The sequence below is a fragment of the Phocoena sinus genome, chromosome 11, assembly GCF_008692025.1.
Source record: "Phocoena sinus isolate mPhoSin1 chromosome 11, mPhoSin1.pri, whole genome shotgun sequence".
In the NCBI taxonomy this organism is placed as follows: domain Eukaryota; kingdom Metazoa; phylum Chordata; class Mammalia; order Artiodactyla; family Phocoenidae; genus Phocoena; species Phocoena sinus.
This window is the reverse complement of record NC_045773.1, coordinates 102,125,105-102,147,172: the sequence shown is the minus strand read 5'-3', so window position 1 is coordinate 102,147,172 and position 22,068 is coordinate 102,125,105. Positions and strand designations below refer to the sequence as shown.

General features: G+C 52.1%; 1 protein-coding gene and 1 long non-coding RNA gene across 7 annotated transcripts; one reads left to right on the top strand and one right to left on the bottom strand.

Moving 5' to 3' along the window:
* Nucleotides 1-749: 749 nt before the first annotated feature.
* LOC116762614 (serpin B6-like) lies at nucleotides 750-13,328 on the bottom strand. Of its 4 annotated transcripts, none has more exons than XM_032649807.1 (7): nucleotides 12,974-13,104; nucleotides 7,195-7,369; nucleotides 5,120-5,269; nucleotides 4,272-4,389; nucleotides 2,974-3,116; nucleotides 1,481-1,636; nucleotides 750-1,278 (listed from the first exon to the last, which is right to left on the bottom strand). In XM_032649807.1, exons 1-7 carry the CDS (start codon nucleotides 13,024-13,026, stop codon nucleotides 874-876), a joined length of 1,200 nt encoding a protein of 399 aa, XP_032505698.1. In that variant the 5' UTR covers nucleotides 13,027-13,104; the 3' UTR covers nucleotides 750-873. The 4 variants fall into 4 exon arrangements, with proteins under 4 accessions (XP_032505698.1, XP_032505699.1, XP_032505700.1 ...); XM_032649808.1 differs by lacking the exon at nucleotides 12,974-13,104 and adding an exon at nucleotides 13,245-13,328 and having other exon boundaries at nucleotides 752-1,278; XM_032649809.1 differs by having other exon boundaries at nucleotides 752-1,278; nucleotides 13,088-13,194.
* Nucleotides 13,329-13,338: 10 nt separating this feature from the next.
* On the top strand, nucleotides 13,339-20,403 carry LOC116762616. 3 transcript variants are annotated; one of them, XR_004352301.1, is made up of 5 exons: nucleotides 13,339-14,254; nucleotides 15,677-15,754; nucleotides 18,109-18,170; nucleotides 18,446-18,543; nucleotides 19,604-20,403. It is a non-coding gene; the product is annotated as an uncharacterized LOC116762616 (long non-coding RNA). The 3 variants fall into 3 exon arrangements; XR_004352300.1 differs by lacking the exon at nucleotides 15,677-15,754 and having other exon boundaries at nucleotides 13,358-14,254; XR_004352299.1 differs by lacking the exons at nucleotides 15,677-15,754; nucleotides 18,109-18,170 and having other exon boundaries at nucleotides 13,378-14,254.
* The last annotated feature ends 1,665 nt before the right edge of the window (nucleotides 20,404-22,068 follow it).

The following is a 22,068-nucleotide window of genomic DNA, read 5'->3' as shown; positions in this document are numbered from 1 at the left end:
AGCAGACCGGAGGCAGAATGAAATATGCATCACATCGTTATGTTAGCGGGAGCCCAGCTCCTGATGACGGCAGTCAGGGCAGCGGAGGGGGCCTGGTGGCTGGCCTGGAACACGGCACAGCTCTCCACCTGAACCACAGCGTCAGCTGAGAGCCGGGATCGCGTCTCCAGCAGGTAACACAAGTGGCCGCAGAAACCTTAGCCCCCTCTTTATCTTCAGTACTTGCAGCAGGATAGAAAGTCACCTGGCATGTATCCATAAAGCGGTCTTAAACTCTTCCGCTACTGTGAACAGGACTTGTCTGCTCGTCTCCGGCCCCTGGCGGCAATTAAGCATTTTCAGGGAAAGTGGGTGGCTGTGCATCTGAAGAGGTCTGTGACCGCAGAGCCCTCGAAGTGCAGACACAGCGGGAAATGGGACTGACTTCTCACGGGTCTGGGTCACTGGCTCTCCCCACCTCTATGCTGGTTTCTGGAGGGCTCACAACACGTTTTGGAACAGAACCCCGCTGAGGGTCTCTGCAGCCTGCTCCCCGTGGCTGCCGTAGCCTCTGCTTCCCTCTGTTCTCTCGCAAACAGGGGCCCCTGAGCAGAGGAGGGAGGAAGCACCTGCTCTCCCTGAGGGCCAGGACGCGGAGGGCGAGGGGCGCCCCTCACAGCAGGGGCACTTGCCGGGCATGACCGCCCTACCCCCGAATGGCAATGCAGGTCCTAGGGGGCACGGGACATGCGAACACACAGACACAGGGGTTCTCGATCAGCCCCTTTATTTCTGGACTGTCGCCAAGGCCACTTTGGGTCGCAGGTGCGTCACGGAGTACCGGGGGAAGCGGGCCGGCAGGACCCAGCGGGGCTGCCCGCGGCCGCCGCCTCCTCACGGGCAGCTGAGCCGGCCGCAGAACAGAAGCCCGCGGGTCTTGCTGTGCTGGATAAAGAAGAGGAAAGGGTGGTCGGCACAGAACCTGGGGGTGATCCTGGCGCAGCGCAGCATCATGACTGCGGCGGTGGCGGCGGCCGCCTCCGTGCCCTGCTCGTCGACCTCCACAAAGGCCTTGTGCACGACCCGGGACAGGCACAGGTTGCTCCGGGCCGACATCGCAGAGAAGTCGGCCCTGGCGCTCTCGAAGGCGTCGGTGACGCCCAGGGCGCGGAGCACGCCCTCCAGGTCGTAGCTCTCCCGCAGCTTAAACCTGGGCAGGGACACCTCCACCTCCTCCTCGTCCAGCAGGTCCGGCCTCGTCCACTCGACGAATTTCTCATAAGTGAGTTCCTTTTCCACCTAGAAGAGGTGAGTAGAAGGGCTTCGGGTCCAGAGCAACGCTGCCCAGTGGGACCGTCTGCCGTGGCCCGCACGCACCGCACCGTGGGTTCGAGGGGGCGGCCAGGGGAGCCGCTGTGCCGGCTGCAGGGAGGCGGGGGCCCTGCCGGGCGGGGATTCAGACGGGACCCCTCCCCCCGCGACGCGGTTACCGCTCAGTCACCGTTTTCAGATCGGTGTTCTCGTCGGGAAGAACGATGATCATATTAAGCTCGCTGCCGATGTAGGGAAGCACGAGAATCTTCGTGGATATCTCCGCGATGTAGGTCATCTTAAAGGTGGATTTCTTAAACATCATTTGCACAGGCTTCTCCACATTCTGTAAAGGAATGGATAAACAAGACGTTGAAACAAGACACTGGACGAGTCAGCAGAGCCGGCCACTCTGGGCCCCAGGACACGTTGTTGGCTTCCAGACACCACACCAGTCCCCTCCCTTTTGCCAGCTCACCTTCACTGCTTCCGCCTCCAAACCCCGGGGCACCCAGGGCTCAGGCCTCGTGCTGCTCTTCTGCCGGTGATCTCAGTCCCGTGACTTTAAACAGAATTCCCACATTTATATTCCCGGCCGGGACCTCCCCCCGTACTCCAGAGGCATACATTTTACTGCCTACTCAACACGTGCATCTGGACATAACAGAAACCTCCAGTGTCACCTCTCAGGCTGGTTCCTCGTGTTCCCCTCCACGGCTGCTCCATCTATAATTTTCCCCATCTCGGCTGATGGCAACACCATTCATCCCAGGGTCAAAAACCCTGGAGTGTCCTTGACCCCCATCCTTCACACCTCACATCTGACTCATTAAAAACCACGCTGGCTCCACTTTTTTTTTTTTTTTTCCGGTACGCGGGCCTCTCACCGCTGCAGCCCCTCCCGCCGCGGAGCACAGGCTCCGGGCGCGCAGGCTCAGCGGCCACGGCCCACGGGCCCAGCCGCTCCGCGGCACGTGGGATCTTCCCAGACCGGGGCATGAACCTGTGCCCCCTGAACTGGCAGGCGGACTCTCAACCACTGCGCCACCAGGGAAGCCCTGGCTCCACCTTTAAGACACAAAGCTTGTGCTTCCCACCCCCACTGCTGTCAGCCCAGCCCTGGTCATCGTGACAACTCCCAAGTGACCTCCCTGGTCCTGCATTTGCACAGGGCCTAGAGGAGTCCCGGGAGATCGGTGCCACAGCTCTCTGTGAGAGCTCAGAGGAGGGGTACAGAAACCGGGCTGGGGGCACTGCTAGGGAGGCTTCCAGACGCCGCTGGAGAGGAAAGGGGGATATACAGGTACTGACAGAACGAAGACAGAGACATGGGTAGGATCCAGGGCCACAAAGAGCTTCATGTGCCATAGTCTGGAGTTTGAACTTGATCTCAAAAGTTCTGGGAAGCCAGGAAGGACCCTCAGCCTGAGAGCTACACCGTGGGATGTGCGATACAGACAGAATGCCCAGCGGCAGCATGGACCATGTTTGATGACACAGTGGGGGGGTGGCAGGGCGAGAAGAAGGCCCCAGGTTTGCTGGGAGACCGGATGCTGGGCTGCCTAAGGCCACACGAAGCACCAGTTACTTGAGGTCAGCCTTCTCGCACGTTCTATAAACCAATGTGAACACAGGGACTGTTTCCAAGAACCTCCTCTGTTATTGCGAAATACCCGTATTCACCTTGCTGACTTTGAACGGCCTTTCCTTGGTGTGCTGTTTGTTAAACTGATTCTCCCAGTTTCCTTTGAAGTAGATGGCGTTCACGAGAACCAGAGAAGTCACGGAGTCCACTGAACCTGGAGACAGCAGGTCTATAATTTTTCCTGAAAAGAAGAATTAAAGAACCAGTTAGCTAAAGGGCTTCCTGACGGAGGCATCGGGACGACATTCACTGGGCCATCTTCTTGAGGGGTCAAGTGCACAGACCAAGGGGCTCGCCGTCCCCCAAACAACCATGTACAGGGAGACTGGCCCCTAAAACAAAGGCAGCGACAAAAACTTTTAAAGCTCTGGTCAGAAAAACACCACCGGTTGAATAAAACATAAAAATGAACAAAGTAATATGTGCAGGATAATTCACAGCGGGAGAGAAAGGAATGTTGGATGCCTACGCTTCGGGGGATTGTCCTGAAGGTGAGAGGCTGTAGCGTGTGTGGAGAACATTTAAATTAAGAGCCGCAGGTGGCTGAGGACTTAACCAAGTGTCCTGCAATGACGCTCAGTCACACGCAGAGCATAAGCGGTGATGGACAGGCAGGCAGCTTGAGACCTGCAACCAAATTTTTCTTTACAGTTTGTGAAAATAAAGATTATATTAACATTAACAACGACAACAACAAAATTAAAGTGAAGATTGTTCTGGGGCTTCCCTGGTGGCGCAGTGGTTGAGAGTCCGTCTGCCGATGCAGGGGACACGGGTTCGTGCCCCGGTCCGGGAAGATCCCACGTGCCGCGGAGCGGCTGGGCCCGTGAGCCATGGCCGCTGAGCCTGCGCGTCCGGAGCCTGTGCTCCGCAATGGGAGAGGCTACGACAGTGAGAGGCCCGCGTACCGCAAAAAAAAAAAAAAAAAAAAAAAAGATTGTTCTGGAAGAGGTGCACCAAACATTAATGAGGAGAGGGAAAAAGCTAGAGAAAATAATTATACACTGATTGTATTTCAAAAGTAGATTTTTAAAGTTTACAGTTATTCAGAGAAAAAAAATCATTCCTGTTTACATTTGATGTTCTTGTGAAGGAACTGACAATAAGATTAATTAAAATACTATGAAAACATCTCCTGTACAGCACAGGGAACTCGACTGAATACTCTGTAATGACCTATATGGGAAAAGAATCTAAAAAAGAGTGGATCTATGTATAGGTATAACTGATTCGCTTTGCTGTACACCTGAAACTACCACCACGCTGTAAATCAACTATACTCCAATAAAATTAATTAGAAAATAGCAGGAAAGCGGAAATAACAACGTATCTTCACCTTCTGTCCTTTGGGCCACCCAGGTGTTTATGTGTTTCCTGGATTCCTCCGCAGCGCTGATAAAATCCAGCTCTTCCATCTCCGCTTGGTAGAATTTGCGGCAGGCATCTTTGAAAGACTAGGAGACACAGAGCAACATAATCGCGTGGCTACAAAAACAATCAACGCCAAGAGCTTACTTCCTCACCACACCAAATCAGAGCGTTGATAATTTTATGGTTTACATATGGAATGTACAAATGAATGCGAGGAATTAACCTTAAATCCTTTCTCAGTCTTCAGCTACATTTAATAATAAATACAAACTAAGAAAAGTCATGGTCTGGATGTCAAGTAAATGCCATGGACGCCGCACCAGCGAGGTCAGGATGCTGGCACTGAGATGGGGCAACTGCAGGGCCACGGCCGTGCCCAGTGGGCTCCTACCACCGTGAGGGCCACTGCTCCCTCGGTGTTTCGGAACCGCCGGCCGTGAACCAGGGCCCGTTGCCCCACAGTAACATGGGAAACCTGCACCCCACGCCACCACTTCCTCAGCGCTCGTGGTGAGGTGCTAAATCCACACCGTTCAGAAGGGTGCCACCTGCGGCTACGGGCACTTGAACCGCAGCTGGTGCCACTGGGGGACTGAATACTTCACTTCACCTGCATTGAGTTAACGACACTGGGCCATAAGTAGCTGTGTGTCCAGTGGCTGCCATCGCGGACGGCAGTGCGTGGGGTCCTGCGTCACCGCACCCGTGTGCGTCTCAGCCCACAGGCCCTCTGCTGCACCACAAGGTCCCCCCAGCCACCTCCCCGCCGCCTTGGTCTCTACCTTCTTAGTAAAAGCAGCGAGTATGACTTACTGGGAGGAAATCGTAAGTCTTCTCTCCAAAGAGCCTGTTGGCGGTTCTGAGCAAGTACTGTGTGCCGGTCCTGTTAACTTCGGTGAGGAGGTTCTGGAAATCCTGGTGGATGTCTCCACCTCTGCCGCTGCCTCTGCTTAGAGAAAGTGCCTGAAATCAAAAACAGATAAAAATACACAACTTCCGTGTGCCCTGACTACAGGAAATGGATACGACACTAAAGTCAGCCTAAGGACCACACTGATCCTCACTGCAGCTTAAAACGAGATTCACCCAGTTAAAGACACAATGCTTCCTGGAAGCCACCCGGCCTCCCTCCCGCAGGGAGTCCGAGCAGTGACGGCAGGAGCAGAAATGCCCCTTTGCAAGCTCAGGTCTGTGCGCCCACTCCCGTGGTCTGTCTGCAGACAAGGCTGCCCGCCAGGCCTCCCGTCTCCACACACACACGCCGCGTCCTCGGGTCTGGGCTGGCCCTGGGACGTGCTCTGACCAGCAGAACACAGCAGAGGTGACCGTTCCAGGCCTGGGCCGAAAACGGCCCGGCAGCTCCACATTCGCTGTCTCGTCCCCCAGCCCTCATGGTCTAGGAAAGTCCCTGCTACCTGTTGGGGGCGTCACGGACAGCCCTGGGGAGCTGCCACTGCTCAGGGAGAGCTCCTTGTGGGAGGACAGAGGCCCCAGCCAACAGCCAGCACCAAGGTCCTTCCTAGATCACGAGTGAGCCCAGCGGGCACCATGGGGCCAGGCCAGAGGCCGAAAAGCTACCATCGTCATTCCCAGCCCTTCAGCTGCGGGGCTGTTTCTTTTGCAGCCATAGAAGGTCCAGGCAGCCGTCCAGGCATGGTTCTCCTGTAACACAAAGCTAGAACGTGGGCGCTGGCTTTGGACCCAGCAGCTGGCCGAGGCTGGAAGGACAGTGCGGAAACCCCTGTCACCTGCAGCGGCGGGAAGGCTGGCCCTCTCCCCGGGGGAATCGTAAGGAGATGCCCGGGAAGAATGCGGCATCGGTGGCCGCCTGGGAAAGCGTGAGGGAAGAGAAAGATGAGCTGAAGAGGGAGCTATTTCATTGTCAAGCAGAATTGAAAGGAAATATTTGCAACCCAGGACTTGCTGGGTGGAAAGAGAGAATGTTTCTCCCTCCCAGCCTCTCCAGCCGGTAAATGATTCGGAAAGTAAGTGATGGCCTCAGGGCAAAGGTCAAACGCAAAGCACAGGCCTCAGGGGCAGGATCAGGACACTTGGTTAAACCTTGGAGATTGAGGCAGGGCCCTGAGAGCCTCTCAGCCAGACAAAGGGCTTCAGGACATTGTCCCCCAGCCCAACGGAGCCCTGCCTCACGAGCTTGTGCCCGTGCCCCTGCTCAGGGAAGCAGAATTTAAGCTGCTATTAGAGACTCACACGGTTCAGAAGCAGTCTGGATCCCAGACACCCAGCTTCCAGAGCTGTGAGGAAGGAAACTGCTCCTGCTTGGGCCACTCAGTCTGGGCCTCGTCAGCCTGAGCGTGCTGACACCGCCCCACGGTACAGGGTGATCCCTCCCTGTCTCTCCAGCGTGTGCCAGGAGTGGGGCGGCCTTTAGTTCACAGAGCTCTGCACCCAGGAGCCTCCACGGCCCTGTTCCTCCTGGACTTGGAGCCCAAGCCCGGCCCCAAGAAGGGATGAGACCCTGGGCCTTGGGCGGGCTGTGAATGCTTGGCGGGGCCAGAGGACACACTATGGCTGCCATCGGTGGCCCCAGGAGCTGGACCTTCCTGCCCCGCGCAGCCTGCCTCGGGCTGGTCTGGGCTTCACTGCAGGACTGGCCTCGCCAGCCGGGCCTTGGCCAGCGCATCAGAGCAGAGGCTGGATGAGCACTTGCTCATTCAAGTGTGTCCTCCTGGAAGTCAGGTACTGAGCTGTCAGGAAGGCCCGGCCACCTGCCAAAGAGACATGGTGTGGGAGGCCCAGGGGACGGGGCAGCACAGAGGGAGTTATGTATCAAGAGCAAGGCCTTTGGGATTTGAAACACGGAGGACCAACTCAACTGAGAAAGTAACAGCATTTACCATCGCCAGGAACTGGTTTCGGGTACGTACCTCGGACATCTGGGCCGCGGTGTTTCCCTGTGCCCCCATGAGGACCATGGCCAGGGCAGAGGAGATGCTTATGGGTGAGATAAACACATTTTGCGAGTTGTCTTCACCCAGATGTTTCAAAAGGGTCAAGGCAAAGGTGCCGTTTGCTTCCGACAGAGCATCCATGGCGGCCAGTCTGAAACGATGGATTTAAAATCAGCGTCACGTGAATTTAGGCTACACGTCGGCCGTGCCTCACTCTGCTGTTAAAAGTTCCCACCGACACTTTGGTTCAGCGAGCAAACAGGTACAGGCACAAAACTCGATTTCTTTTGTGGGGGCCCTCCACATTATTTTGCGGGTTTCTAACATTTGGTGAACACAGCTGAACAGTGACGCTGATAACACAGCGAGGGAGCGGGAGGGCCCACATCCTGGGTACTTGCTGGGGGCGGAATCGGGGAAGGAGCTATTCGCCTTTGCTTTCCTTTCTGTATTGTCTGGTGTGTTTAAGGGCCTATATGCATTATTTCATAATTTAAAAGTCATTCAAAATGATAAATCCAACGACACAGTTACACAAGAAAAGATGGTTGAATGTTTCTGTAATGCGGGAGCAAGGCCCCCATTTAGGATAACCTGAAGCCTTAAGGTAAAAGACAGATCAAATCACATACAAAGAGGCACGAAAGCCTTAGAAACAAACACCTCTGACGTCCAGTTCTCCTTCTATGAGGCCTCAGCTTGTGCCAAAGCCCAAATCAAAGGCCCTGTCCCCAGGCCCTTGCTGCACCCCAGGCCCAGGCCCTCCTTGCCCGGCTCTGGACGAGGGCACTTGGGGACTCAACGCAAGAAGCACAGCCTCCAGCATCCCTGATGCAGTCAGACGTCACGACTCAGGCCCTCCCCCCGCAACACACACACACCGCACAGGTCATCCTCTGGCCTGGGGACAGGGCCACCAAGACGGCCAGTCTACCAGGAGACGCTGCAGCCCCATGGCCCTCCATGAACTGAGGAAGGACAGGGTTGTAAGGCCCTGTGTGTGTTAGGTCTGCTGCAAGGTCACCTGGCCAAGGAGATGTCCCACGAGCCCCCTCCCCACCCATCCAAGACTCTATTTTTCCATCTGCACGCATTTCTCCCTCAGATGTTGAAGGAGTGTTGATTCAAATGGAAATGCCAACCTAAGAGACGCCATTAATAAAGCACCCTGTCTCTGGTAACGTCCAGCAAATTTGTTTCAGGCTCTGACTTTTCTGTCACTGATCTCGAAAAGCACACCTGCCCTCATCGCCGCCGCCACCCCCCACCCCCAGGAAAGCACTGGCCTGGCCAGCCCACGGCATCTACTGGGGCCGCGGAGAAATCAGTGTACTTCCGTGTATTGTGTGAAGGGAACTGGAGGTGAAAGATCAATAGTTCTTCAACAGAGAGCAGCTCTGGTCTTAAACACTGAACTGTGAAAAACAAAGCAGGAGACTCAGAGGAAAAGGCACGGAGACCAGGTTCACAGTCCCAGCTCTGGCACCCTGGGTCAGTTACTTGATTTCTGCTCCCTCCATGAGGAAGGGGATATACCAGAGAATCTGTGTTCTGATGGGGTTGGGGCAGGCCACCCCAAAATACTGAAACAGGCCTGAAGCTCTCTTGCACCTTTTTAAAGCTCACCTTGTTTGCCTCATCTGAGCTTATTAACAGACTCATGATCTTTTACAAACAAGGTATTTCAATTAGTCGATGTCTGTTTTCTTCTTGGTGCTCAAATCGTCACAAGTGGGGGCTAGTGGGCTTCTCTTTAATCTACTTTATTTTGGGATGTTGATCTCCAACACCCTCCCTTTACAGCAACAACAAGGTCTTACATCCATTTTGAATCTTTTTCCCAGTCCAAAGACACCAAGTTTCAGGCCAGGCCCTCTCTTGGCTTCATGGAAAAGTTGTGAAGCACAAAACCGAACCCTTGACTCCTCAAGGAGCGCATGTCTTGGTGCTGCTGCGGCCAAGCTGGGCAGATGCTTCCTTCCAAGCCCCTCACACACCGCGCTGCGAAGGGGAGACAGCACGTCAACTTTTCCTCCATCACCCCGCCCCCGACTTTCCTCAAACACAGCTGAACTCAGAGACGCCCACCCGGGCTGCAGTGGTCCCAGCCTCCTATTCGATTGTACCGATGTGTGGATCCCACTGTCTGCCAGCCACGCCATCCCCATGGTTCCACTGTGGACTCACTGCTCTTCAGCCTGAGCACTGCTGAGCCCCCAGACACTCCTTTGGGCCCAATGTCTTCCTGCTTCACGGCTTACTCCCTTCTTTGATGAAGCGAATCGTCCAATAGCTTTCTAAGACAGAATACACACATTTTGACTTCTCGCATGTCTGAAAATGTCTTTATTCTACCATCCCATATGACTGACGGTTTGGCAGCCTCCATCGATGGGCCCCGTTCACTCATTTTGCCGTGCACTTGGTGGGCCCTTTCAATCTAGCAAATCAAGAAAATTTCCCTTCCTCTCCGGGAACTGAACTTTTTTTCCCCCATTTTTTGGCCACACCGTGAGGTATGTGGGATCTTAGCTCCCCAACCAGGGATCGAACCGGGACCCCCTGCATTGGAGGCACAGAGTCTTAACCACTGGACCGCCAGGGAAGTCCCTCTCTGGGAACTTTTAAGGCACTTGTCAGTTCCCTGCAGACCGACTGTTCTCTTTTTCTGGGCCTCATACCTGCACGAGTGGCAGGCACAGGTGATATGTGTCGGGCACTTGGGATCTCACAGCTGCTCTCTGCTCTCTGCGTGCAGTAGACAGCTCTGCTCTCATCTACCCCCCTCTCTTGCATTTTCCATCACAATGACGTTTTGTTCCATTTTCTGGAAGATACTCATGATTTTCTCTTGCAATCTTTCTACTGATTTTTTCCAGTCTCAGCCATCGTATCTTTAATTCCTAAAGACTCCTTGTTCTCTGCTGTTCCTTTACTGCCTCCCCCCCACCCCGTTCCCTGGAGAACGTCAATCACAGTCTGTGGTGTTGTCTTCTGTTCCCTGTATCGTCTCTCTTCTCCTGGGGTCTTCTGCTATTGTGCTGGTGTTTATATTATTTGGGTCTCTTTCATACACAGGCTTTCCACAAATGCTTGACGATCCTGGGATGTCAGTCATATTTAAGAGGGAAACACAAAACGAGGTTGGAAACTGCTCACATGGCAGGATGTGTGCGATGAAGGGGTCAGTAGCTTTTTTTTACTGAGCAACCAGCAAATGGAGGAGCCCCCTGGTCTGGCTGCAGGCAGGGTAGGGGTTGGGGGGTTTCTACAGGATCCATAATCCCCTCCTCTCAGTCCAATGCCTGGGGGTCCCTGAGTTTGCGCATCAGATCCTGCAGGGGTGAGACCTGATCTCCTACTGGGCTCTGGGTAAGGCAGGGAGGGTGGCTGTCCGCTGCAGAGTAGATGGCCTGTGGGGGTCACATCAGTCTGTGGACACGCTTTCTACCCAGGCCCCATTTGCAGCCCTGCACTCCACCCCTGCCTTTGCTGGCGCTCGGGCCCCAACGTTGAGCCTGTCCGCCCCTTCTGGTCTGTTTCCCCTCCTCGGCACTCAGCCCCTTCCCTGGTCACTTCCCTCCTCCGAAACCTGTGACCTCTCTTGTCCACTCTCTGTCTCCTCTCTCCCTTCTCTGTCCTTGTGTTTTTCATGCTTCACAAGGCTCCTGCATTGTCGTTTTAGCAGGGTTTTATGAAAGGAAGATGCTAACCACAAATCCACAAACTATTATTGTGAGCAAGGGAAAAACATTAAAAGCCGTTTCTTCGCCCATTACCCGGTTCCTCTGTTAATTGTGAAATAAATGTCCAAATTCCGAGTCCCATTTATTAAGATCCTTCTTGTCTGTTTGATAATAACCTGCCACATAATCATAAACTGATTCTCATTATCACTTTGCAATAATATATAAATCCTTAATAATTAATCATAAAAAGATTAAAAGGTCTTAATCCTAAAAAAGAAAGAAAAATAGGACCAAATTCAAACAGTTTACCACGAAGACACTGCAGATATCAAAGAAAATTATTGACAATCTAGTGGGGTTTTTATATTGAGGGATAGCTCTTCTCCATTCAATGCACATACCAGGAACAATGATACACATTTCACAGGATCACACAGCAAACACAACACCTATCAACAGCTTTCCAAGCCCCTACATTTTAGCTTCCGTAGATAAGACAGCCAAGAGTGTCCTTCATGTACACACATGCACACACACACTTGCTAAATTCATCATATTTCAAAATTATTTACAGCTTCAATAACAATGTGCCTTTTAAAATATATTTAATCATGAACATAAAAACCAGCATTAAGGTTTCATTAATGAACAATGCCGTGTGTGTGTGTGTGTGTGTGTGTATAAAACAAGTCTAACCAATCTACCTTTGGCACCATTTTTTCCCTGTGGCACCATCAGTAACCTTCGGCAGTTAATGTACATAATTGGTTTAATTCAACTGATCAAGTCAATAATTTTTTAAGGTGTCACTATTTAATTGTGCTTCTTGTCTTCTTGGATTAGGATGTCTTAATTTCCGAGAGGATTTACTATTAAAGACTGGTTTAATGGAGACCTGGGCTCCTGCTTTGTCCCCACCTGGTCTCTGGGGCAGTGTGTGTGTGTGTGTGTGTGTGTGTGTGTGTGTGTGTGTGTGTTGTCTAATACGTAAACGGGATGATTCCTTCTACTTTACAGGTTTACTGTGAGGATTAGATAAACTAATGCCCGGCACAAGCGGGTATTCAATAAATGGTGGTAGAACTACACGTTCCTTTCTTTCTGCTGATGTCCAGGCCTGATCTCAGGTCCAGCAAGCTTGGCAGTGTAAGGTGTGTGGCCTTCCCTGGGGTCTAACGACAAACACTTGGTGTGATGTAGGCCACTCTTTGTATAAACAGAAAAGAATGGTGATTCCATTCACTCTAATTTCACTCTATGGTTGCTGGTTGGAGTTACCCACAATAAGCTCAACCGTAACAAAATGCCGTGGATTGGAACTGGCCTCATATATTGCTTTTAAATACTCAGCTTACATGACCAAGTATGACTAAAACTGTGACCCTTCTCTGGGGTGGCCTAAAGCCGGGGATGCAGGCACTCACGAGCGGTGGGGAAGAGCCGGACACACCGAGAACCCTGAGAACCACAGCCCTTCCTGCTGATGCCGGGGCACATCTCTGAGCCTCGGCAACGCAGCCACAGGACCTCAGTCCAGAGGCTACTTTTCACACTCCCCCTCCCCACTCGGCCATAAGGTACACCAGCTGGGCCGGGAGGGGCCGTGCCAACACTGACCCAGCTTCCCCCAGCACCCGCGTATTCCTGGCGTCATGTGAGGACTAATTTTCCATACTCTCTCCCTCAAAACTGAGCTTTATGGGGAGGGTGGGAACGGGAAGAAAGCAACTGAGGAGCCGACCTCACCCAGCACGCGCAACCCCAGGTATGACTAAAACCTCTCCCCGGTGGTCCTCTTAGCCCTGAAGATGCCGAACCTTGCAACACCGTGCCTGCAGAGAGTTTAACAAACAACACACGTGCCAGGACCCGGAACGGTCCTCACGATTATCTTCGCAGGCCTGAGGCCCCCGAAAGCGCCTGAGCGCCGGCCACCCGGTGGGCGGAAGACCGCTGGGCAGCCGGGCCGCCCGGGCGGCCACCCGGGCTTCTCTCGGGACCCAGCCCCACCCACGCCCGGGCTCCCAACGCCCGGCGCCCTGCGGCGCCCGCCCGCGGGGGGTCACCTGTGCGCGCGGGGCCCCGAGTGGCCCCCGGGGAGGCTCGGCGCCGCCCCCATGCGAGCGTGCGCGAGACCGAGGGTCCTCGGCGTCCCGGGCGGCGGCGGCCGCCACACTCACCACGCCGTCACTTCCGCCGGATCCGAAAGGGAAGCCCAGCTGGACCCGCGCCCCCGTCCACCCCTCCGGTCCTCAGCGGTCACGACCCGGCCGCCCGCGCGCCTCCCCGCCTCGCGCGCAGGCCCAACGCGACGGCCCGAGCGCCCCGGACACTCACCGGGCGCGCGGCCGGAGCGGGCGGGGCGGCAGCGGAGGTGACAACGGCCCCGGGGGCCCCAAATACCGCGGCCAGGAGGCGGGGCCGCGCGGGAGGGGCGGGGCGGGGCCGCGCAGGGCGCCAGGTGCGCCGCCGAGTCCTTTCCGCTCCCAGGGTGGTGACTGCGTACCCGGGGCCGCCTGGGGCGTGGATGGAACGAAGGCCCGGCTCTCCGGAGGCTTTCAGTGGGGCGACCAGGGTGTCGCTGTGTCTCAGTCCAGAAAAGTGCCCCCCCTGGCACGTGGGCTTGAATCGCACAGCGCAGAGCAGAGCGCGCTCTTTCTGGGTGTGCAGAGGGCCCAGTTACCCGACCCGTGTGAATCGGACTCCAGGGATCCGACAGATTGCACAAATGCTATGGAATCCTGGCCTGCCACCTCTGAGCAGTCTTGGAGAACGGAAAGGGCTCGGGTGACTGCAGTGGGGAAAATGCTATCCTCGTCTTCAAAATGATAAGTTCAATTTCGTAAACCTCAGGTAGTTTAGTGCCTCTTCTGCCCTTAGCCTAAGCCAGGGGCTCTCAATATCGACACTATATTTACCTCTGAGCCGGATAAGCCTTTGTTGCAGGAGGGCTGTCCTGGCCCCTCTACCCACTAGATGCCAGCAGCAAACCCTGCCATCCCTCTCCCAGAGTGACTGTTTTAATTTTATTTTTGGAGTAGTAAACATTGACGAAGGTTCGAGATATCTCGCTTCTACCCTTATCTTCTGCAGTCCTTTTCACCCCAAGTTTATTAGCTGAGCTTTATCCTTCCAGCTTATCTTCTTGCAGAAATAAGCAACATAAATATATTGTGACATGAGAAATAAAATTGAGTCACTATGTCACCGGGTTTTAAATGGAGCTGGAAAGCCATCACGGAGGTGGACTTACGCACGGCCTCACCAGGTAGAACGACAAACCTTTGAACTGGGCGGAACCACAAAAGCTCCAAGGTGTCTGCAAGAACCACCTGCAACTTGTCACAGTAAGACCTTCCCCTCCCTCTAGTGATGGCCTTAGCGATCAGTCAGGGTCAGCCAAGACTAGCTACTGCCACCATCGGCAGTAGCTGAAATTCTTAGTACGACAACCTGCCTTCCGTGCCTTTAAAAGCCCCTGACTCCTTTTACTACTCCCAGCGTGACTCGGTTTGGGTTCCTACCCGAATCTGTGTGCCCCAAATTGCAATACTGTGATCTCAGATTATCACTTCTGGTTTGGTTCTTGCCTCCAAGGTTTCTTCAGGTTAAAAAAAAAAAAAAGTATATGTATATATATTCCACTCCTTTCTTATCAAAAGGGTAGCATTCTGTCTCTCCATCTGTCCATCCGTTATCTGTCGATAGTTCTGCAACTTGCTTTTTTCACTTAACACTAAATTTTGGAGCTCTCTTTAATTTGGCACATAGGGTTCATCCTTATTCTTTTTCAAGGCTGTAATGTATTTCATTGTGGGCCACTGATGGCCATTTGGGTTGTTTCCAGTCTTACGTCATTGCAAATAACGCTGCCATATAAAACCTCGTGCGGGGCTTCTCCAACTGTAATGCACGTGCAAACGGTCTGAGGGTGGTGTTGAAATGCAGCTTCCACTATTTACAATAGCCAGGACATGGAAGCGACCTAAGTGTCATCGCCAGATGAATGGATAAAGAAGACGTGGCACATTTATACAATGGAATATTAGCCATAAAAAGAAACAAAATTGAGTTATTTGTAGGTAATGATTGTAAGAGACTGTCATACAGAGCGAAGTGAGTCAGAAAGAGAAAAACAAATACCGTATGCTAACACGTATATATGGAATCTAAAAAGAAATGGTTCTGAAGAACCTAGGGGCAGGACGGGAACAAAGACGCAGACCTACTAGAGAACGGACTTGAGGACACGGGGAGGGGGAAGGGTAAGCTGTGACAAAGCGAGAGAGTGGCATGGACATATATACGCTACCAAACGTAAAATAGATAGCTAGTGGGAAGCAGCCGCATAGCACAGGGAGATCAACTCGGTGCTTTGTGACCGCCTAGAGGGGTGGGATGGGGAGGGTGGGAGGGAGATGCAAGAGGGAGGAGATATGGGGACATATGTATATGTATAACTGATTCACTTTGTTATACAGCAGCAACTAACGCAACAATGTAAAGCAATTATACTCCAATACAGATGTTAAAAGAAAATGCAGCTTCCAGTTCACTAGATCCTGAGGTGCTGCATTTCTAACACGCTCTCTGGTAGCTGATGCTGCTGGGTCACAGACCACACGTTCAGTAGCAAGAACTTGGTGTGAATATTGTTTTGTATGATTCCTAGATTCTTAGGAATGGGATTGCTAGATCAGAAGTTAAATACAGATATATTTTTATTAGTTATTGTCAAATTGGAATTGTTAGGAATTGTTTCCTCTCAGCAGCTGTATCCGAGTGCTTCTTCACAAACTTACTAACAGTGATGCCTGGATATCTTTGGATTTTTACCAATCTGATAGGTGAGAAAAATATTGTCTCAGGTAGTTTAATTAGCATTTCCCTTACTGTGAGTGAGGTTGAACATCATATGCTTTTCATATGTTTAAAAGCCATTGCCTCTTTCTGATTTATTTTTTACCCTGTGACCTGCTCTTGACTTATGTTCATTTTTAAAAATTGTTTGGTCTTTTTCTTCTTGGTTCTTAAGTGCTCTTTATATATTAGCATAATTAGTCTTTGTGATATGTCACACATATTTTCTCCCAGCTTCTCATCTGTCTTCTGACATTGCTTCTGGTGATTTTAGCATATATCTTTTTTATGTAGTCAAATTTAATGATTTTTCCCTTATGGCCTATAGATTTTTGCATCATAATTAAAAGTCTTTCTCCAGATTATAGAGTTCACCAGTGTTTTCTTGCAGTATTTGTATGGTTTTTTTTGTTTTTCTGTTTTTTTTTTTTTTTTAAGGCTTTTTTTTTTTTGGATGTTGCGGGTAGGAGTTTATTAATTAATTAATTAATTTTTGCTGTGTTGGGTCTTCGTTTCCGTGCGAGGGCTTTCTCTAGTTGTGGCAAGCGGGGGCCACTCTTCATCGCGGTGTGCGGGCCTCTCGCTGTTACGGCCTCTCCTGTTGCGGAGCACAGGCTCCAGATGCACAGGCTCAGTAGTTGTGGCTCACGGGCCTAGTTGCTCCGCGGCATGTAGGATCTTCCCAGACCAGGGCACGAACCCGTGTCCCCTGCATTAGCAGGCAGATTCTCAACCACTGCACCACCAGGGAAGTCCCCAGTGACTTCCTTTTTTTTTCAAACCGGAAACCACCTTTCACATTCAGATGCTTGGACTCATAGCACCTTCATACCCTTGAAACCCCACTAGGTAGCAGAGCTGGAAAACCCCAAACTCCATGTGTTAGATCTATTTATTGTACTGAGTACTGTATCAGGTCATAATGGAGTTGAGGCATAAAACACGGTCCTTTCCCTTCTCGCCGTTCAGATGGATGGGAAAAAGAGATTGTGTCTCAGTGTAGTGGGCGGCGGCTCTGATGGGCTCGCACACAGCGTGATGGGAACAGAAGGACGGAGCCAGTGATGATGCCGTGGGGCTTGGGACAGATTCACGGGGGTGTCAGGGGAGCTGGGTCTTGGGGGAAGGGTGACTGTCCAGGTGGAGAGAGGAAGAGGAGCCGCCCAGGCAGGGTCACTCCCGGGAGTGTGTGAAAGTGCTCCCGGGAGGTGCTTTCAGGGTGGGGTACAGGATGTGGGCCGGGGAGTGGCCAAGGTGAGGCCAAGTAGGGTTGAAAGGGTCAGGCTGGGCTGGGCTGGACTGGAAAAAGCCCCGAGGCCGTCCTGAGGAACTGGGGTCTTATCTGTCAAGCAATGAGGGACCGTTGTAGGATTCTAACTGAAGGAGTAACATGACTCATGCTTTTATTCACTCATTCATTTCCTTCCCTCCCTCCCTTTTCACCTGACTCTAGCACTGCCCTTGGGATGGGTTGGACGCAGAGCAAGGAGTAGCAGGGCCACTTAGGAGTGGCCCTCAGGGACATGAGCACAGGCAGGTGGGCCTCAACCCACCGGCGGTAATGCTGGTGAGGCCGGGGCTGATGAGGGGGCAGAAATCGCAGGATCTGATGACCAGGTGGCCTGCGGGGAGGGACCAGGGAAAGAGTGGAGTTCCAATTACCCAACTCGGATAATTGGATTCAAGGTGATGTAATTACCTGAGAGAATACGAGGGGAGGAGACGGGAAGGTCAGATGAAGAATTGGTTGGAGTCAGAAGGGGCTCATGGTGAAGGTGTCCAGGAGACGGTAGGAACAGACTCAGGTGCGGGATGAAGGTGCTGGAAGCCGTGCGCGGGTTGTGCTGGCCCACAGCCAGGAAGATGGAGCGGGAGACAGGAAGATGCTGGGCTGTGGGAAGCAGGGCCAGTAGGTATAGCATCAGCTGCTGGTCCTGGAGGAAGCAGAGAGTGAGGACGGGAAGAGGCCGCTTCTCGCTGCAGGTCAACAGTCCCCTCAGTGACAGTGGGACAAACACCAGGGTGCGTGGGATCCAGTCACGGAGAGGTGTGGAGGTAGCTCTTTGGGAGAGGGAGAGAGTGCTGGCCAGAGCTGCAGGTAAGCTGGAAGGAAGGTGTGTGTTTTAAGGACGGAACAGAGCTGAGCACGTCATTTGCTTTCCAAAGAGCGACAATCAGAAACAACCATAAAGTACTAGGAACTTAGGAAATTGATTTAAAGGAAACTCTAAACTGAAAAATGATTGTTCTGTCAAGAGGACAATAGTGAAGCAAAGCAACGCTGCTTATTTCTAGCTTGATAAGTATTTGTGTTATTTAGGTCTTTCATCTAATGTTTCAGATGAAAGTTGCACTTTCCAGCCTGACACGTTAACCCAGCACCTGAAGGACAGGTGCCCAGAGGTGAGGCTCTGTAAGGCTTAGAGGGGGCTCGTCTATGCTGTGAATGACCTGGAACCTGGAAGACGTTCTTCAGAATCTGGGTTTCAGTCATTTTACTTTATTCAATTATTTTGCAATTATACTGTCACTTAAAATCTGAGTTAAATTAAGAGAATCTCGTTACTTGAGTTTTTTTAATATTCCTGACCATAAATTTTTAAGACATAGTTAAGTAACTGAATAGAGGTTTCTCTCGCTCGCTCTCTCACTTTTTCTCTCTCTTTTTTCTCATCTAGAGAAGCTGACTTTCTCGTCTGGTCGGGAATCACCTGGGCGATCCATTTCACGATGCAATGCAGAGCGAGATGAACCAGAACCTGCTGTCTGGGATAGGGTATGCGAGGGTGCAGCTGACTGTGGCAGCCTTGCCCTGAGGCCCCAGGTCACTGCTGAAGGGAGCTGGATGAATCTGCATGAGGAACTCAAGAACTGCCTCCTCAGATGCCAAATTAGCAGACCTAGTGGCTTGACCAGAGCAGTCCTGATGGGACCCTGTGGCGACGAAGCTGCTCAAACTAAACAAGCAAACAAAAAAAACTGTGGCAAGCAGGGCTCAGCTGTCACGAGGCCACTTTCAGCCAGTCTGTGCTGCCTGGGGAGCACCAAGGCCCCCTGGCTGCTGCCCCCCTGGCACGGGGGCTGGAATGGGACCTGCTTTACAGAGCAGTGGCCTTGGAGATCCAGGAGGGTGCCTTCTCGGCCAGGCTTAGTGCTCGAGGAGTGGGATGCCCTTGAAGACTCACTGGGTTTCCCACAAAGGGGGTTTGATTCCAAAATGCAGGCTTGGGTACATTGACCTGAAGCAAATAGATGGCCAGGTATTCTCCAGCAAAGATGAGTTTGTTCAGGATCAGCAGAGAATTGCAATTCGGGGGCTCAACAACGGCAGCCACGTGCAAGTGCCCACACGGCAGAGGAAGGAGACACTTATAGGCGGGACAAGGGAGGAGGCGGGCTTAGTAAACAGAGCCCCAGCCTTTCATTGGCTGAGCCCTAGCGGGAAAGAATGGGAGTCTTTCTTCTGTTGAGCTGGGCTGTCAGTGCAGGGGTGAGAGCGCCCCCTGCTGGTCTCCCGACTCTGTTTAACAGGTTTCCGTTCATTAATGTTTTACAGCAGTCACAGGACAAAGCCCAAAAGGGACATGAGATATGCATTTTCATTATTCCTGCGTGGGGAGGGTGGTCAGAACATTGTCCTTCTTTTTAAACAAAGCAAGTGGTTCCAGCATATTCCAGACTCCCATCCAGCCTGAGGTAGAGAACCTCAGCCCCTCATCCGGAAGAAGGGCAAGGGTCGCGGGAGGGGCTCCATCATCCGCCCCTCTGTCACTCTGCCGCCTTCCCTTCCCCGACCCCAACTGCCACCAGCACACACGCTTCCTCTCTCTTCCCAGGGCCATCCCACCTCCAAGGCGACGTGAGACCTGCATGAGGACCCTGGGGCGCTCTCCTCCTGTGGGCTGTCTGAGCAACACCACGGCCAAGTCCTGGGGTCGTCTACGGCGTTATTCTTGGCGAACTTGATGTTTGCACATCACCTTTAATAACTTTATTACCTGAACCACCCAGCATTCATGAAATGGCAACTGTGACGCACTAGCTGGTGCTGTGACTGTTTATTCATTCCACAAACTTTTATTGAGCACCTACTCTATAGACCAGGAGTTACACAAGGGTCTGGTGACGTCGTGGTCGGGGACATGGTCCCTGGCCTCAGGATACCAGATAGATATTGTGAGATAACGGAAAAAATGTGCACTGGAGTCTGCCACCGGCTCCTGGCACAGGGCTCCGGAGCCCTTGTAATTTCCTGGGTAATAGGAGGGTCTTTTGTTCTAATGAGGTGACTCTGGGTGGGCTCCTGGTTGAGGGCTGCTCACTGGGAAGACCCACCCGTGATTAGAAGCTTGGAATCTTCAGCCTCACCACCCCACATTCTCTTGAGAAGGGAGAAGATCTGAAAAATGGAATTAATAATGGATCTTGCCCACGTGAGGAAGCCTCTGTACGTAAAATCCCACTAGTGTGGGGTTCAGAGAGCTTCCAGGTGGGTGAGCACAGCCACACGGGGAGGGTGATGCACCCCAACTCCAGGGGGACAGAGGCTCCTGCAGTCAGGACCCTCCCAGACCTCGCCCTGTGCATCGCTTCATCTGTGTCCTTTACTACATCCTTTAATAAACTGGTAAACGTTCGTGTTTCCCTGAATTCTTTGAGGCACTGCAACAAATTAACCAAACCTGAGGAGGGGGTCGTGGGAACCTCTGATTTGTAGCCAAATCCTACAGAAGGTGTGGGTAACTTGGGGACTTGTTACTGTCATCTGTGGGACAGGGAGCAGCCTTGGGGGGCTGAGCCCTTAACCTGTGGGATCTGACGCTGTCTCCAGGTACACAGTGTTAGAATTGACTTAAATTGCAGGACACCCAGCTGGTGTCATGAGAATTGCTTGGTGTGATGTGGGAAAAACTCCCACACATTTGGTGACCAGAAGCATCAGAAGTGAGGTGCTTTGTACGAGGAATAAAGAAGAGAAACATGGGAGGGAAGAACCGGGTTATTCCCTATTCGGGAAAAGACTGAACTGAGGTTTTTCCTTTTACAGATATGGAAATAAATGACAGTTGATGTGGTATGTGCTGTAATGACGCTAAGCCTGAGGGGCAGGAAAAGGAGAAGCATCTAGAAGTCTGGCTGGGGAGTTAAGAAGGGGTCCCAGAATCCATGACACTCAGCTGAGATCTGAAGAATGAGGAAGAGCCCAGGTGACACCCAGGAGGAGAGAATTCCAAACTAGGGATGGGGAAACCCAGCAAAGTGCTCGTGGTTGAGGAGACAGATAACCTACTATTGCTGGACCACTAACCATGAGGCAGTTCAGGCTGGACACCTATGAAGGGCCTCATCTGTCAGGCCAATAAATTTGTGTTTTATCTTACAGGCTGCGGAGAGTCCCTGAAGAATTCCGAGCTGCGGGGTCAGAGAAGCAGAGTTATGCATCGGGAAAACAGCTCTGCAGCAACGCAGACAAATGGGATGCAGAGGTCGGGAGTATCTGGGCCTCCATGCTTCAGGTGAAAGGTGGCAGGTGGTGAGCAGGGCTGTGGCCCGGGGTGGAGGGCATGGAAGGGAGAGCTGGTTAAGAAGAACTCAGGCAGGTCCTGGGGGTTGTTGGGGGGGGGGAGGGGGACCTAGCATGATTTCCATATTGCTCACTTGGACCAGCAGATGGTTGACCATGATATTGCTCTGAAATTGTTCTACTTTTTCCTGGAACAAATGAGGTTAGCAGGGTGTGACTATAATCTACTGTCCCTAAGGTCTGGGAAAAACACAGGCAATGTACATTTGCACTGAGGTAGAGCACGTAACATCAGCAGAATCGTCTCCACTTAAAGCCTCTTTATTTAAAAAGCCTGACATGAATTAAAAATGCACACAGGTGCCTTTGGGATGATTGCTCAATATCACAGCTTATAATTGGTAGGGCTTTGCTCTGAACACTTCCCTACTTCAGGTTTAACCAGAAGGAAGTAGGTACGGACGTGAAAATGAATAAACCAGTTTCCCTGGAACATAGTTCCCATGAGGGCAGGAGAAGCAGTTCCTTTAGAGCTTAGGTGAGAAAGAGTCAAAGGGAAGACTGAGTGCAAGGCTAAAATTTTTTAAATTAATTCTACAAGTTATAGGAAGACAGTCAAGCTTTCTGAGTATTGTGTGACAGAGAAAAGAAATGATTTAGAAAACATAATTACCCATGACATTTGGAATGGCCAGAATATGGGAAAGTCTATTGCAGGGAAATAAATTAAGAAACTGTTACAACATATCATTACGAGGTGGTGTGGGCCTGAATTAA

Bases quoted from the DNA above. Each gene is read 5' to 3' on its own strand.
- LOC116762614 (XM_032649807.1), bottom strand. From the start codon at position 13,026: ATGGGGGCGGCGCCGAGCCTCCCCGGGGGCCACTCGGGGCCCCGCGCG. The intron at 5,270-7,194 runs GTACGTACCCGA...TTTTGATTTCAG, and splicing joins CCGCGGCCCAGATGTCCGAG to GCACTTTCTCTAAGCAGAGG. The intron at 1,637-2,973 runs GTGAATACGGGT...ATTCCTTTACAG, and splicing joins GGCCGTTCAAAGTCAGCAAG to AATGTGGAGAAGCCTGTGCA.